General features: G+C 38.7%; 2 protein-coding genes across 3 annotated transcripts in view; both read right to left on the reverse strand.

The window, feature by feature from the left end:
* The window catches only part of PTPRB (protein tyrosine phosphatase receptor type B), a 118,764-nt gene extending 114,289 nt beyond the window's left edge, over positions 1 to 4,475 (reverse strand). Inside the window, exons 1-2 of the mRNA XM_066368557.1 lie at positions 4,356 to 4,475; positions 2,706 to 3,101 (exon numbers count right to left, since the gene is read on the reverse strand). Of these exons, the coding sequence (XP_066224654.1) occupies positions 2,706 to 3,101; positions 4,356 to 4,410 (451 nt within the window). The 5' untranslated portion in view covers positions 4,411 to 4,475. The remainder of the gene's footprint in view (positions 1 to 2,705; positions 3,102 to 4,355) is intronic.
* A 1,101-nt stretch (positions 4,476 to 5,576) lies between these two features.
* The window catches only part of PTPRR (protein tyrosine phosphatase receptor type R), a 303,626-nt gene continuing 294,976 nt past the window's right edge, over positions 5,577 to 14,226 (reverse strand). For both annotated transcript variants that reach the window (XM_066368559.1, XM_066368560.1), the window contains one exon: positions 5,577 to 6,274. In XM_066368559.1, the coding sequence (XP_066224656.1) occupies positions 6,181 to 6,274 (94 nt within the window). In that variant the 3' untranslated portion in view covers positions 5,577 to 6,180. The remainder of the gene's footprint in view (positions 6,275 to 14,226) is intronic.

Here is a 14,226-nt window from a genome sequence, read left to right on the forward strand (position 1 = left end):
AAATCAGTGAGCTTTCGTGCTATTGGGCAACGACTACCATTCTGCATTTTTTATTAATGGTAAGTTTGAGATGGAGCAGTAAAATGTGTCTGTTACCTTAACATTGTGTTAAAGCAAGTGCTATACCTAAGTACATTAAAAAAAAAAGATTTTTTTTTCGTACCACAATTGTACAAATTTTAACTCTGGTTTTTCTAGAAGCTCATTCCCCCCAACACACATTGCCAAGGATGTTTGCTTAGTGGTTAACTGTAAATAGTTGATTTTATCCAATTTACTTTGAGGTGAAGTCCATCATTGGACATGTTTTCTATGAAGGTAAAAGCAGATAGTTTTTCCCTGGATTACCTTCTGTTTTGAATAAGTCTCCACTGAATCTATAGCTAATTTTTAAAAGTTTTAATGAACGAATATTCTGCTAAATAAAGTTTGATCAAGAGTTGGGGAGAAATCTCACTTCTTGTATATAACAGTATATAGAGAATATTTGCAATGATTCCATGTGACTTATGATAGGCCTCAAGGCATGCATTACAGAAAAAGAATTGTACAAATTGGTGCTATATGCTGTATATTCTCTGATAAAGTTAAATTTTCTGACTTTTATATTTTTTATTTATTTTCATTGTCAGAAGTTTTATAAGTACAGAGACTTTAACTCTCAAATTTTATCATAAAAGAGCCCACAGCATTTATTTGGCATATAAATAAATGCTTATTTATTTTATAAAATGAATAGTGACAGAACACTATTCAATGATTAACATGGTGGAAAGACTCATATAAGTATCAGAAATCAACATCTAATAATAGTATTTTCAGATACAGTATATGCTGATATGCTGATCCAAATGGAATTTTGGAGCAAATTTATCTATGGAACTTACTTATTTATTTATTTATTTATTTATTTATTTATTTATTTATTTATTGTATTTTTCCAAAATGAGAGGCAGCGGGGGTAGGGTGGGGGTGGAGGGACAGACAGATAGACTCCCCCATGTGCCCTACTGGGATCCACCTGGCAAGCCCACTAGAGGGTGATGCTCGGCTCCTCTAGGGTGTTGTTCTGCTGCAATCTGAGTCATTTTAGTGCCTGAGATGGAGGCCATGGAGCCAGCATCAGCGCCCAGGCCAACTTTGTTCCAGTGGAGCCTTGGCTGCAGGAGGGGAAGAGAGAGACAGAGAGGAAGGAGAAGGGGAGGGTTGGAGAAGCAGATGGGCGCTTCTCCTGTGTGCCCTGGACGGGATGCGAACCCAGGACTTCCACACGTCCAGCCGACGCTCTACTGCTGAGCCAACTGGCCAGGGCCTGGAACTTTTTAAAATACATAAGGTATTATGCCTAATTCATATTTCTTGAAATACAGCCTTGGAGTTGGTAGTGGGGAAGAAATTATGGCACTGATTCCTCCCACCCCACCCCAGGTGATTCTTATGTAGCCAATTGGGCAAAAGTCTGTAGTCAAGCATTTGGGGAACTCTGTATAATGGAATGTACACTAGACAAGGAGTTAAGACACTTGGATTATAATCAAACTGTTGCCACTAAATTATCTAAGACATTTCCCTTAACCTTGACAAATTTCAGTCTCCTTGATGACTATCTTAATTTCTAGATAATTTCTCAAGTGCTTTGTAAGGTCCGTTCGTACCTAATAGATATGATTCTATTAATTTTATCTTTGATAACTTTGTAAAGATAACTTCTAATAGAGGAGTAAGTAATAAAATGATTAAGTAAAACAGAAAATTAACTTGTAGTCACAAATAAAAATATTCTAGCACAGGACTAAACTGGGTGCTGCATCAGGAATCTGTGCCTGTGTATACATGTGCCTATCATCTAGGTTCTAGCCATCAGTGGTCAACAGATTAGAAAACTTTGTGGCTACACATTGGTTCTTACCATTCTAAAAGTACGTTACCCCCAAACGATATCTACCCCTAAACATTAGTGCAAAGGATTTGCACAGCATAATTTATCTTTTTACTCTCCTCAACCACCATTTGGACATTCTCTAATGGTTTCTTATAATCAGAGAACAGAAGGGTCTACATCTTCAAAATTTTAATTCCCTGAACATTGGCTTTAATTACTACATACATTATGGTCAGGTGCGTCTTATGTAGTGAAAAATACGGTACATATGTATGCTGTGTTTATGCCTAGCTCTCTATTTTTATACTTTACAGTGCTTAACTAAAGTGCTCAGTGTCTGGCACAGATGAAAAACTCAGGAAATGTTTGGTGAATTAATAAAAGAAACAGGAAAAGAAGAAAGAGTGAGAGGTAAACAAAAAGAGAAAAGTTGAGCTTATCTTAATAAGGATAATGAAATTTTCCAGGTTGGTGGGTACCACATACTCCATTTCCATGAACTTATAAATCTTCTGTAAAAATTGTGTTGGGGCATGTGGACTTTTTTTTTTTTAAATTATTGATTGATTTTAGGGAGAAAAAGGGAGAGAGAGAGAAAAAGAGGGAGAGAGGGAAACTGATTTATTGTTCCACTTATTTATGCATTCACTGGATGATTCTTATATGTGCCCTGACCAGGGATCAAACCTGCAACCTTGGTGTTTTGGTATGATGCTCTAACCAACTGAGCAACCCGGCCAGGACTAGATTTCCTTTGAATGTGAAAAAAAGAGGACATTTAGCAGAAGAACTGTCAGAGTTGATTCTGAAAGGAATAGCTCACCTTTTTTTAAGCAGAGGCTTTCATTGACTGGTTTTCCCTCCTTGTTGACATCTATTTTCATCCAGCTATGGAGGTATTTCCTGCCCTTCTTGACCACTGCTTTGTCACCTTCTTTCTTGAGAAAAATAGAGGCATTTTCCACCTCAAGGAACCCTTCCTTCTCATAGCAAGTCCATCGGGGTGCCTGGGAGCAGTGGACAAAGATGGCTGATCGGGAAGGGCCACCAGAGGAATTGGAGATGCCCAGGCACAGTGCAGATTTTACATGAAGAAGCTTTCCATCCTCAGTCCACATCCACTGCTGCTTCTGGTTGGTCCCACTGCACACGCCCAGGGACACTATCTTATTTTCAGAAAGGCACTTGTGTTTCTGTATGTGGACAATCTGAAACCCCTCTGAAAGATGAAAAGCTCACCTAGTACCGTGTAACAAATTGCAAAGCCCATCAGAAAACAAAACCACCCACCCCAACTCAGCCAAGGAAAAATACCAGGTTTCTCCTCTTTTGCTATTGTTATCATCTCAAGGGAATATTCCCAGATTCAACACATGGAACTTAAAATCCCCAGGCTGACAATATCAAAATGTCAAAATGTCATACTTAGGCCCCTTTCTTTATTACTTTTACATGGCTTAGGGCAGAAAACACGCCCCCATAGAAATAATGGCAGGAAACTTGGAAAAGAAACAAAAGCATCCAAAGACTGATGTGATGTTTCAATCCAATCTGTTAAATATGCTGAAGTTAGGAGACACTCATTTCCCTCTTCAACCATTTGATTTCCATCTCACCTCCACCACCAACTTTAAAAGGCAACCCTTTCTGCAATCCTGTTATCACTGCAATAAATATTTGTATGTAAATTAACAGCTTAAGTAAAAATTGAATCCATTTACCCAGAATAACACAAATTTTCCCACCCTTCTAAACACACCTCCCTAGCGAAGAGTAACCAAGGAAAGTATTGATTGCTACAAACTAAATTTCTCATAGTCCTAGAGAGAAGCATTTATCCATTTTGTGACAGTATCCACAATTTTCCCTCAAATACTAACAGATGAAAATATCAGCATTTCTTAATGTAAAAAAATTACCCAATTGTTAAACACCAGTCTTAAAAAGTGAAGTATTCAGGCTCAGAACATGATTTCACCTAATTTGCCCAGCTCTCCCATGAAAACATTCAGAACTTCCTGCCCACTAACAACTTCCAAACAAAGCACACCACAGTTCTTTATCCCCTTTAATTACATTTCTTGTGTTTTCTTTCTTTAACTCTCACACACACACACAACACAAAATCATAACCTAATTGGAAAAAAAAGAACCCATGGAGAATGCCCCAGACTGTTAGATAATAATAACTATTTCTCCCAGGACTCCTTCCTCTCTGCCGTAAAGATGCCATTTCAGGAGTTGCCCAAGGCATTTGCAGGACGTGAGGAGGCCATTCTTTTTCTTTTGGAGAGAAGTTTCAACAGTGTGAACAGAGCTGGCTCCTTTGATTCCTCACCGTTTTTGGCTTTGGCTAAACTGCCATGGAGACCCGGCTCCATTTCCGCCTCATTTCAGGCATTTTTCAAAGGACAGAATTTCCTCCACCAGCTACTAGAGAAAGGTGTCAGGACACTGAGGCAGGCCCACTCACCTGAGCTCCTGAAGACCAAGCAGGTAAGAATCGCCATGTACATTTCAGCCTCCATTTTCCACTTAACAACTGTTCATGCTTCTCTTGGGGGAAAATTTTTTCCCAGATAAGAGAGGCAAAGATTAGGGAAGGAAATGTGCCTTCATGGGGTGGGGGGGTAGTCAGTGACAGCACTTCCTCCTATTGAATTGTTTGGGGAAGTTTTACACCAGTGTCCTTTTGTCTGTTTCCTTAGAAAGAAGGGATTATGATTACCTCTCTTTTATTATGTAGAAAAAACTCCAGCCACCAGGAGTGGAATTAAACTCCCGTTTTCTCCCACCATCCATCCTTTTGGCACTTCTTAACCTCAAGAGGGAAGATAGGAATTGTAATCTTAGATAATTGAATGCTCCTACAACATTACATCTCTTTAGATGATGTGATTCTGCTGGATAAACACAAACCGTGTGATTTATGAGGGTCTGAGACAAGTGATATAAAGACATAAACATGTACTGTTCCTATAATGATATGCCAGGAGTCTATCGAGGAAAACCACATAATGATGGCACTACGAGATTATTATCTCTCCGGTGATGACAATCTGTATTACATTTGAGATAGTCATCTCCACTGGGGAGAGGCAGAGACTAAAATGAAACCCATCACATCATCTACTTTAGCCTTGTCCCAGAAGATAATAGTCTCTCTCCCAATAGGAAAAAACAGTACCTGCTTTACTCAGTATTTAGTACTAAGAGTAGTTTATTGGCAGTATGAAACAAAGTCAACATAGCTGCATTAAAAATTCATATTTGAGCAGAACATCTGGTGTTTGCTGAGTGTAGTTTTTGTTTTAACTTTATTTGTCTCTTGAGAATTAAAACCTTTCAGAAGTGTAAGGATCTCCAAAAAAGCATCCTTTAAAGAACCTCTGGAAATGTGACAGGTTACATCATTGTGAAAAACAATTGCCTTCTATTGGGCAAGAGATTCCAGGTAGAACAGCATACTCAGAAACTCCTTCTTAATAAAAGAGAGATAAGTATTTAACATTCTTGATGTGTCAAAGTTGCTACAAATTTGTTTTCCCTTTTTACAGTAAAACGACTCACAATGTAGAAGTACAGGGGGTAGAGTGCTGGAGCAGAATCCACCTCTATGTCCAATAGTAAAGAATAAATACATATATACCCAATGACAATCATTGTGCTCTGTAATTGATGGAGAGGAGGTACTGATAAACACATATTTAATAGGTAATATTATCAAGATACATTTCCATATAAAATAGTCACTGCTTTTGATTTCTTTTCCCCAAAACAAGAACTTATTTGTTAAAAATCTTTTATTAATCACTTGTAATTTTAGCAGCAAGATTCTGGTAACTGAGAAAGATAATAGCACTTAAAAAGGAATAGTTTAACAGCTGACAGTCCATTCACAAGACAGATTTTGCAAACATTAAAGCATCTAAACACACAATAATAATTTCTTCAGCAGCTCTTCTGGTCATCATCTGATGACATACATCACTGAGTGTTTCATACATATGTTCTGTGTGGCAGATAATCAACACAGACAACCCCAAAACCTCAGCTGTGCGAGAAGTCTCATACCTCCAGCATTACAGGGCCTTCAGAATAACTCGAGATGCTTACAGATGCATTCATATACACAAGGGCTGGCAATCCTTCATATGTTGCCATCTTCCACAATCCATGCCACAGCTTGATTTCAGGGCTTCTTGTTCCTTTAATTGAGGAAGTTCCTTCTAGAAGCCTCAAGTGGGTAATTGATTAATCACCCTTAGAGATGGATGGACTGGTAAATCTTCAGAGAATCACTGGACAGTTTCTGCTGAAAGTCTGTTCTCGTACAGGCACAGAGCATGATGCACAAATTCATACTGCTCGCTGGTCTGGACCATCCCGCCCCTGCAAGGAGGAGATAACACAGTAACTTCTTACTGCTGACATCCTGCAATCTCAGGGAACACAGAGAACACATCCAGGCAATGGTGTTATGTCAACCGACAGGTGACCTGGTGCTTCTTTCATTATCCCTTTTACTTGTGTCCAAATAACCCAACTGGTGACTTAATATGCTAATGTATATAAAGGGATTAACAGGGTGTGGTACACATTAGGCACTTCATTAATTTTACTTACATCCCATTACCAGGGAGGCAATATAGCCTATTGGTTAGGAATCTGCCAGGCTGTTCGAGTTCAAATCTTCCTTCTGCCAATTCTTAGTAGTGTGATCATAGACAAGTTCCTTAAAACCCTCTGTGTCTCAGCTTCCTTCTCTTTTAAAGTGGGAGTAATTACGGCACCTATTTTGTAGGATTCTTATGAGAATTTAGTGAATTAAATAAATATCTCGAGTGTTTGTATTACTTTTCAGGTGCCTTATTATTTATCCTCTGTTAAAATGGTTTATGCACTTGGATTAAAATTGATCAAAGTCAGTTTACCAAACAAAACTCAACTGTGAAATGTTGCTCTTTCTACAAGTAAAAGAACAACTACATTGCAATGGTCTGAGTATGTTATATGGAAACAACCTCAGCCCCTGGGTGGGGTATGCTGGGTGTCTAAATACAATAGTGGGTGGGCCCTTAATCAGGTTGGAAAAAGGGGATTGGCTCTTGCTTTTTCCCTTTTGTTATCATTATATCATCATTAGTTTCTCAGTACACCTATTGTTATTGGATTAGTAGAAGGTAGCAGCCTTCATGAGGAAAAAATGATATTTCTCATTAGACTTTTATATATAAAACAGCTATCTCACATTTTGCTCTGTGAAATAAGGGTTCTTGTACTTAGCAAAACTACCAGAAAGTAATATAAAATGCTAATTATTTTTCCTGTTAACTGAACAACAACATCATTATAAAATCCTATAAAGTCTCCCTAACTCTGCAATAATATAACTAATTTTGAAACTATGTTTTAGCCAGTTCTTCCTAGTGGCTGTTACCATTCTAAATAATTATTTTTAGATCACATAAGCACTTCAACTTAAAAACACAATATGCTGCCTTACTGTAACATGATTTTTGGTTAAGGGTAATAACTAAAACTGGGCTTGTATCTATGTTTATTTGTCAACCTCTATAAATACAAGCTTACAAGATTTTCAAATAGTAAAATTTCACCCTTCTAAACTAAACAGATTGACATAATCCCAAAACGATATATTTGGTAACAGATAAAGAAGTAAATATACCTCTTTATCAGTCTTTTCCCCCAGAACTGTATATTGTATTTTTTGCTCCATAAGACTCACCTGACCATAAGATACACCTAGGGTTTTAAGGGGGAAAATTAAAAAAAAATATCTGAACCAAATAGTGTGTTTAAATATTTAATAAAATACCGTATTTTTCACTCCATAAGACACACAGGCATTTTCCCTTCCACTTTTGGGGGAAAAGAAGTGTGTCTTATGGAGCAAAAAATATGGTATTTTGTTGATTGAAGGCAACTTTCTGGCCAAATGTTCCTTAGTTATAAGTTGACAACACAAATGGCCGGCTGAGGCTGTGGTCACTCTTCCTCTTAGCTAGATGACGACTCTGAGCACAATTAATAACAGAGCAGGTGTCCAGAAGATGCTGACCTTGACTGAAGCTTGAGCGGTGTGGCCACAGTAAATATTAGGGCAGCTCCAAGGCGCTGAGGGCGCCCCCTTCCTCTGGCACTCACACCTCACACAGCTCATGGCACCATCAGTCCTCCCCTTTGGGCTGCAGGCAGTATGTGGAGCCTTGTGTGTTCTGTCTCATGCCTCTTGTCTGCGAACTTCCTCTCTCTATTCTCTCTATTTACCTCTTTTGAAGCAAGATTTTCCTCTTCTTGTCTGTTCTGGGGATCACTGGTATTGACGAGTATAATAGGGGAATGGGCAGAGACACAGTCTAGGTTTTCATAACTATTCTGAATGGGTCAGCAGTATATTCTAACATTTGGAGTATATTTTCTGCGACATTCTGTTAACTGAGTCAAGGCTGTCTCAGCCAGTGAAGGTGAGGAAAAAGGGGAATGAACTTATTAGTTGTGGGATAGCAAGATTTTCGTGGGTCTGATGGCTTAAGAAAGGTATATGGAAAAGTTATATCACTTCCCACTTAACTGGGAAAATTAAAAATGAAAGAATTAACATCAAAGGGATCCTCAGAGATCACTCATTTCCATCGCTGACACAAAGCAGCCTTTCCAGAGAGGAGCAGTCTACCTGGCAGACGGTCAGTCAGTTTCTGCTGGAATCCTCCTGGGGTGAGGGGCCTTCAGAGGCCACTCCTCCCCAAGTTGGCAGGAAAGCTTTTGAAGACATCAAAATGAAGCTGTCCCTCTCCAACTTTGACCCCATTGGCTAAACTAAAATAACCCAAAAATGTCGTAAGGCTCCTCTTGTAGTCACACAATAGCTCTAGATGCTAGAAAACAACCATCAAAGTTCCATAATCTTTTCTTCTCTAGACTAAACATCCTGTGGTACTTAATATTTCTATCCAGACTGGTTTCCCTGTCACTCACCAGTCTAGTCTCCCTCTTCTATAGGCCATTTTATCAACTGTCCTTCTTAGAGTGTTGTGTCTACTCCTGATGAAATCTAGTCAGTGGGAATATTTTCTCCCTTGAGCTGTACATTACTGACCAATTAAATTGTCATTTGCAGGTGCATTGGGTGGTAAGATTCCACGGTGCCTACCGGGTGCTTGGCACTCAGCAGGCATTTTAGAATATTGAGTGAAGGGTTAAGTTAATGAAAAAGTCTGCAGGATTTTTTTAATGTGAAAATTACAGCTTTCTCCTATCCTGAATATGTTATTGAATTTTTGAAACTAAATACAGAACTTTCTTTTTATTCCTATTAAGTTCAACATCTTGGTTTTAGCACAATGTTCTCATTTACTGATGTCACTACTTTTCACCCCTAGCTTGGTGTCTTTCAGATATTTAACACGCATGCCTTAAACATCTTCTCAGTTGTCATTTATAAAGAAGTAGGTTAGCCAGGCCATGCCATTTTCAGGTCACATGACAACAGATAAACTTCAGGCTGAAAGAGGACAAAGGGATCATCATACATTCACTGGAGGCTGATTCAAATTCAAGAACTCACCACTATCATCTGTGAAAATATTTAATAACTGCCTAATTGCATTAAATGGTATATAAAACACTCTGTTGACCTTTGTAAACTTAAAATCTAAGATTACCCAGTGGATTTTACTCCATTATGGGATAAGTGCATTCTTTTTATAGGGTGACCATAGTAAAAACAAAAAAATCCAAGAAGCTATTACAGTGTAATCCAAGAAGCTATACAGAATACATGTATGGACTAAATGAATAGTGTTAGATGAATTATGAAACTCTCAGGAGAACCCTCTAATAATTCACCTTCCAGGCAAGTTCTGACTTAGCCTATGGGTATCTTTCAATTACTTGAAAGGCTCCATAGACTTGCTGAAGTCTGGATCTATATCACTGACTTAAAATTCTTAACAAAACTGGCCCTCAAAGGCATGATGCAAAGATGCTTTTTTTTTTTAAATTATTATTAACTTTGAAAGCCAACAGCTTTTTAAAGATCAGCCACTAAAGTAATCCTTGACCTCTAATAGATCATTGTTCAAACTTAACCAAGGCTAACATTTTAAGAGATTCCCACATGAATCACTACGATGATGCTTCGGCGGAGAAGGCTGATGGGGCCCAAAATAGCTGCATCATCCTCATTCAAGGCAGTGTAACCGACACACTGCCATTACTCAATGCACTGTGGTAAGGACCGTCCCTCCTTGGAGATTTGTCTTTAGATACAAATCTGTTTCCCCCTGATAACACATTAAGGAACCACACCTACTGCCCAGCAGGGATTAGTTAATAAAAAGAGTAAGGTCATGTAAAATCAGGGCAAGGGAACCCAGTTAGCTATGAACATAGTCATGGGTTCGAACAGGCTTAGAATGCCAAGGTGCCAGGTTCGTTACCAGTAGAAACCAAAGTATGTTAAGAGGGAAGAGACATTACACACTGTTGTCAAGACAAATCCTGCCTCCATCACATATGAGCTGTTTTACCTTATTATGTAATCTCTGCAGTGCTCAGTTTTTCTTGTCTTCAAAATGATGAGGTAATAAAATAACAGTGTCTACCTCATAGTACTGTTACGAGAAATCGATGGGACAATCCATTTAACATATTTTAGCACACAGCCGAGCCCAGAGAGACACTGTATTGTTAGCTACTTTTACTGTTACTTTTACTCTTTGGTGCTATCTGGTCAAACACAACTGGTTGGAAGGTCTGGGATGTGGCCTCTGAAGGCCTTGGAGGGTGAAGAACACACTTGGTAGAGGGCGTGACATTGTCTAAGTTGGGCAAGCCTGGATGGAAAAATACAAATATGTTTCTAAAGATGAACCAGCCCGGAAGTCTGCTGTGGTGGAGGCAGGTGATTTTGGGGGAAGAGGTGGGTTTGGAGTCTGACTGGTTCAGGTCTGCATCTTTGCTTTTGAACCTACTAGCTTTATGATTTTGAACAAATCATTTCCTGCTTCCCTGCTGGGGTGTCTTCATTTATGAAATGACAATGATAAAGCTCATCAGATTGTGAGGATTAAATGTCAGAGCACAGCAACATCTAGCTGAAGGCTATCACAGAAACAGCAGGAAAGTGGAGTTGTGCAGTGGTGCCTGAGGGCCGTGGCTGGGGGGGGGGGGGAGGCAAGACGGCTGGGTCTGTAGGTCTAGCTCCTCATCCCAGCTTTGACCAGGGCAGTTCTGCTTTTTTTGTGTGTGGTTTTCCATATTGGTGTTTTGTAGATTTTCATCTTCCCATTGCTCACAAAAAAATGTTTGCAATCCATTGGCTTGGCAAGCAGTATTTACCTAGTAAGTTTTCAAGTTTGGTAAGGTTTAAATGAGATGACCCATAAAACACTACGCACAGTGGTTGTCAATCAGAGAGTATAAAATCAATGCTGCATATTCTTATTCTTTTGGTAAATGCTTAGCTACTCCTATGCCTAGGGTGATCACGCATCTGGCTTTATCTGGCACAGTTCTGGTTCACGCCTGTTGTCCTGGTGTAATTTTTAATAGGGCCACCCCTCATTCTCAGAAGTGGTTTGATTTGGATGTTCAAATGATTTGTTCACCCTAATTGTGCTCCATTCCACATGAAAGACAGTCATTTCATTTATAGGAAAAGTGTTGTTGGTTAAGTGGCTCTGATGGTTTTGTGGCCACAGAGGAAAAACACTGTGTTTGGCCAGGCCAGAGAGGATTCAGACATTTTGCCCTTCCTCAAATGTCAGCTATCTCATACCACATTAGCCTCGACAAATACAAAAATCAGTGTCGTCTCCGTCTCCATGCAAGGAGGCACGTAGCTGTGTCAGCTGGGGGTAAACTCAGGTTAGGAGGGGAAATATGTGGTTTTTTCCCTTTTCTACTGGGAGAGTATTTTGAAAAAAAAAAATCCTCCAGATGCCCAGGAGAGAGATTTGGTTTTTAACATGTTAAAATTTTGACCTTTTGTGACTATTAACTCACATACAGAGAGCAATGGCTTTTCCTGCCGCACCACCCAGCATGTATCCGGTCTAATCAGTAGACAGAAGAAATTCTGCAGCGGTGACTCACTTCTGGGCTAACAATGGAACTTACACTCCTTGGCTTTTTATTATTTTCAAATCTGGAATTCCTTGGTAAAATTTGGTACTGTAAATTTAGAACAAAAAGTGTGGCTGTTAATGTGCCTCCTGGGTAAAATCTCTGACAGCTTGGGCAGGAGTCAAGCCAGGCTAATGCCAGCTGTTGTAGCTCGGGGTGCCTCGGACGAAGGCTTTCCCAGTGTCTTCAGACAGGTGTCATGTCATGAGGGAGAACTTCAACATAAGTGTTTTGACTGATTCTGACCAGATATTTTGAACATAAACACTTTGGAATGGCTGTGTTCCAAAGTGTAGTGCAAAAAAGCCAACACACATCAAATGGTAATTCAATAGTAATTCAATACATTAGTATATCTTGAGTTCCACTTTTCCCCCCTGAAAATTAGCCAATTTTCTTCTGAACACCCAAGTTAACACTCAATTAACTCTAACTGAGAAGAAGGAAAAGGTTGTCCTGGCAACCACTGGGGAGAGTTTGGCATAATCTGTTTTACCAGAAGACTTCTTGTGATGGTCTCAGGAACTAGGGATGTCAAGTGCATTCATACCAAACTCCAGGGCTTTAAGTATTCTTAAAATAAGTAACACAAAATGTGCAGTTCTTTATCTTTAAATGAAGTCTTTGAAATTCCCCAATTATAGAGCTCTGTGATTAGCTGGGAATGCAGAAGTTATCTGGATAAATGGAAACCTAGGGTTGACAAAAATTATTACCAACAGGTAGAAATTGGAGATTTACAATGATTTTGAACGAGTTTTGGAAACAAGGGTTATTTTTGGGACACAGAAATACGTGTAGGAAGCTGATGGCATATATATTCCTCCTCTTAGATTATTATAGTTAAAAAAAAAGACAAAATCATCAACTACAGTGATTAATGAAAACATTGAAACAATGATATGACGCACACTGGAAGCATTTTTCTATCCTGTCTGGGAAGCTGCAAGGAAGGTCTTTGGATGTCATTCCAATTCAGGGCCTCCAAGGTGAGGATGTACAAAGACAACTGCCGATCTCACCACTGACTCTTAAACAGGAGGATTAGACAGATTGTTTCCTGTTTCTGGGGAAGAAAAAAAAAAAAAAAAAAAAGAAAAAGACCTTGGGGTCACATATTGTTTTATGTACTTCATTTCCCAAATTCTGTTTTCAAGTTCTTCCAGTGTCCAGAGGTGCCAAATAGGATTAAAAGAAATATGATGAAAAAAAACTTGCCAGAGGTCAACCTGCAATGGAACACTGTATGGTCCCTTCCTCTCTGCCTAGATTCTAACGGTCACGTATTGCTCTTTAGTCGTGCTCCTGTGACATCCATGTGCATGTGAGCATTTTCTGAGTTTCCTGGGCCATGTTATTACTAGAGATTATTATTATTATTACTTTTTAAAGGGACAGGTGCATCTCTCATACTTAATGTGTAAATGACCTTCCGTCGCTATCTCACATAGTGAAACATTGGCAACGCACAAGCCTAAATGAATCTCTTGTAGCAGGAGCTAAATATGGAGAAAGCAACGGGAATTCTAATTAGGTGGTTTAGTCACAACAATTAAGTAATATTTACAATTAGAAGCTAATAAGCAGGATATGGAAAGGCTTTCTGAATAATAAAACCATGATTATAAGGTGTCCAACTTAGTACCTGACTTTCCGTTATGGGTCCTTTACACCATAATTTTTTAAAGTTGTTGATATTAATATATATATATATATATTAATAGAAAAACATGATTAAGAAAAATATCTCTTGTTTTACTGAAAAAAGAGAATTTATTGTATTTATCATCTTCATATATTAATATGTAACTTAAACTGAAACCATCAAAGAAAAACAGTTTTCCTGGTTTACATAGCAACTAGCTCAGGGTCCCTGTCAAGCAGGATTAGAATGTGAATTTCCTCTCTCTTAAACTTGTGCTTAACCCACTTAGCATTCCCACCCCAGAAAACAATAGCTTTATGGGAATCAAAAAAGAAAAAAAAAATCCAAAAGTTGGCCAATTGAAATTGAGCAAAATTGGAAGTTCAGTTTAGACTGTAAAAAAATAGTCAAAATTTGTTATGTGACTGTGGATACACCATTCATTCCTTTTAGGTCTTGGATTCCTCTTGAAGAATGAAAGATTTGCATAATATTCTTAAGGTCAGATTTTTTTTTAAACCATCTCTTTCCTGGTAGGTGTTTGGCAAAC

The sequence above is a fragment of the Saccopteryx leptura genome, chromosome 2 (genome assembly GCF_036850995.1).
Source record: "Saccopteryx leptura isolate mSacLep1 chromosome 2, mSacLep1_pri_phased_curated, whole genome shotgun sequence".
Classification (NCBI taxonomy): domain Eukaryota; kingdom Metazoa; phylum Chordata; class Mammalia; order Chiroptera; family Emballonuridae; genus Saccopteryx; species Saccopteryx leptura.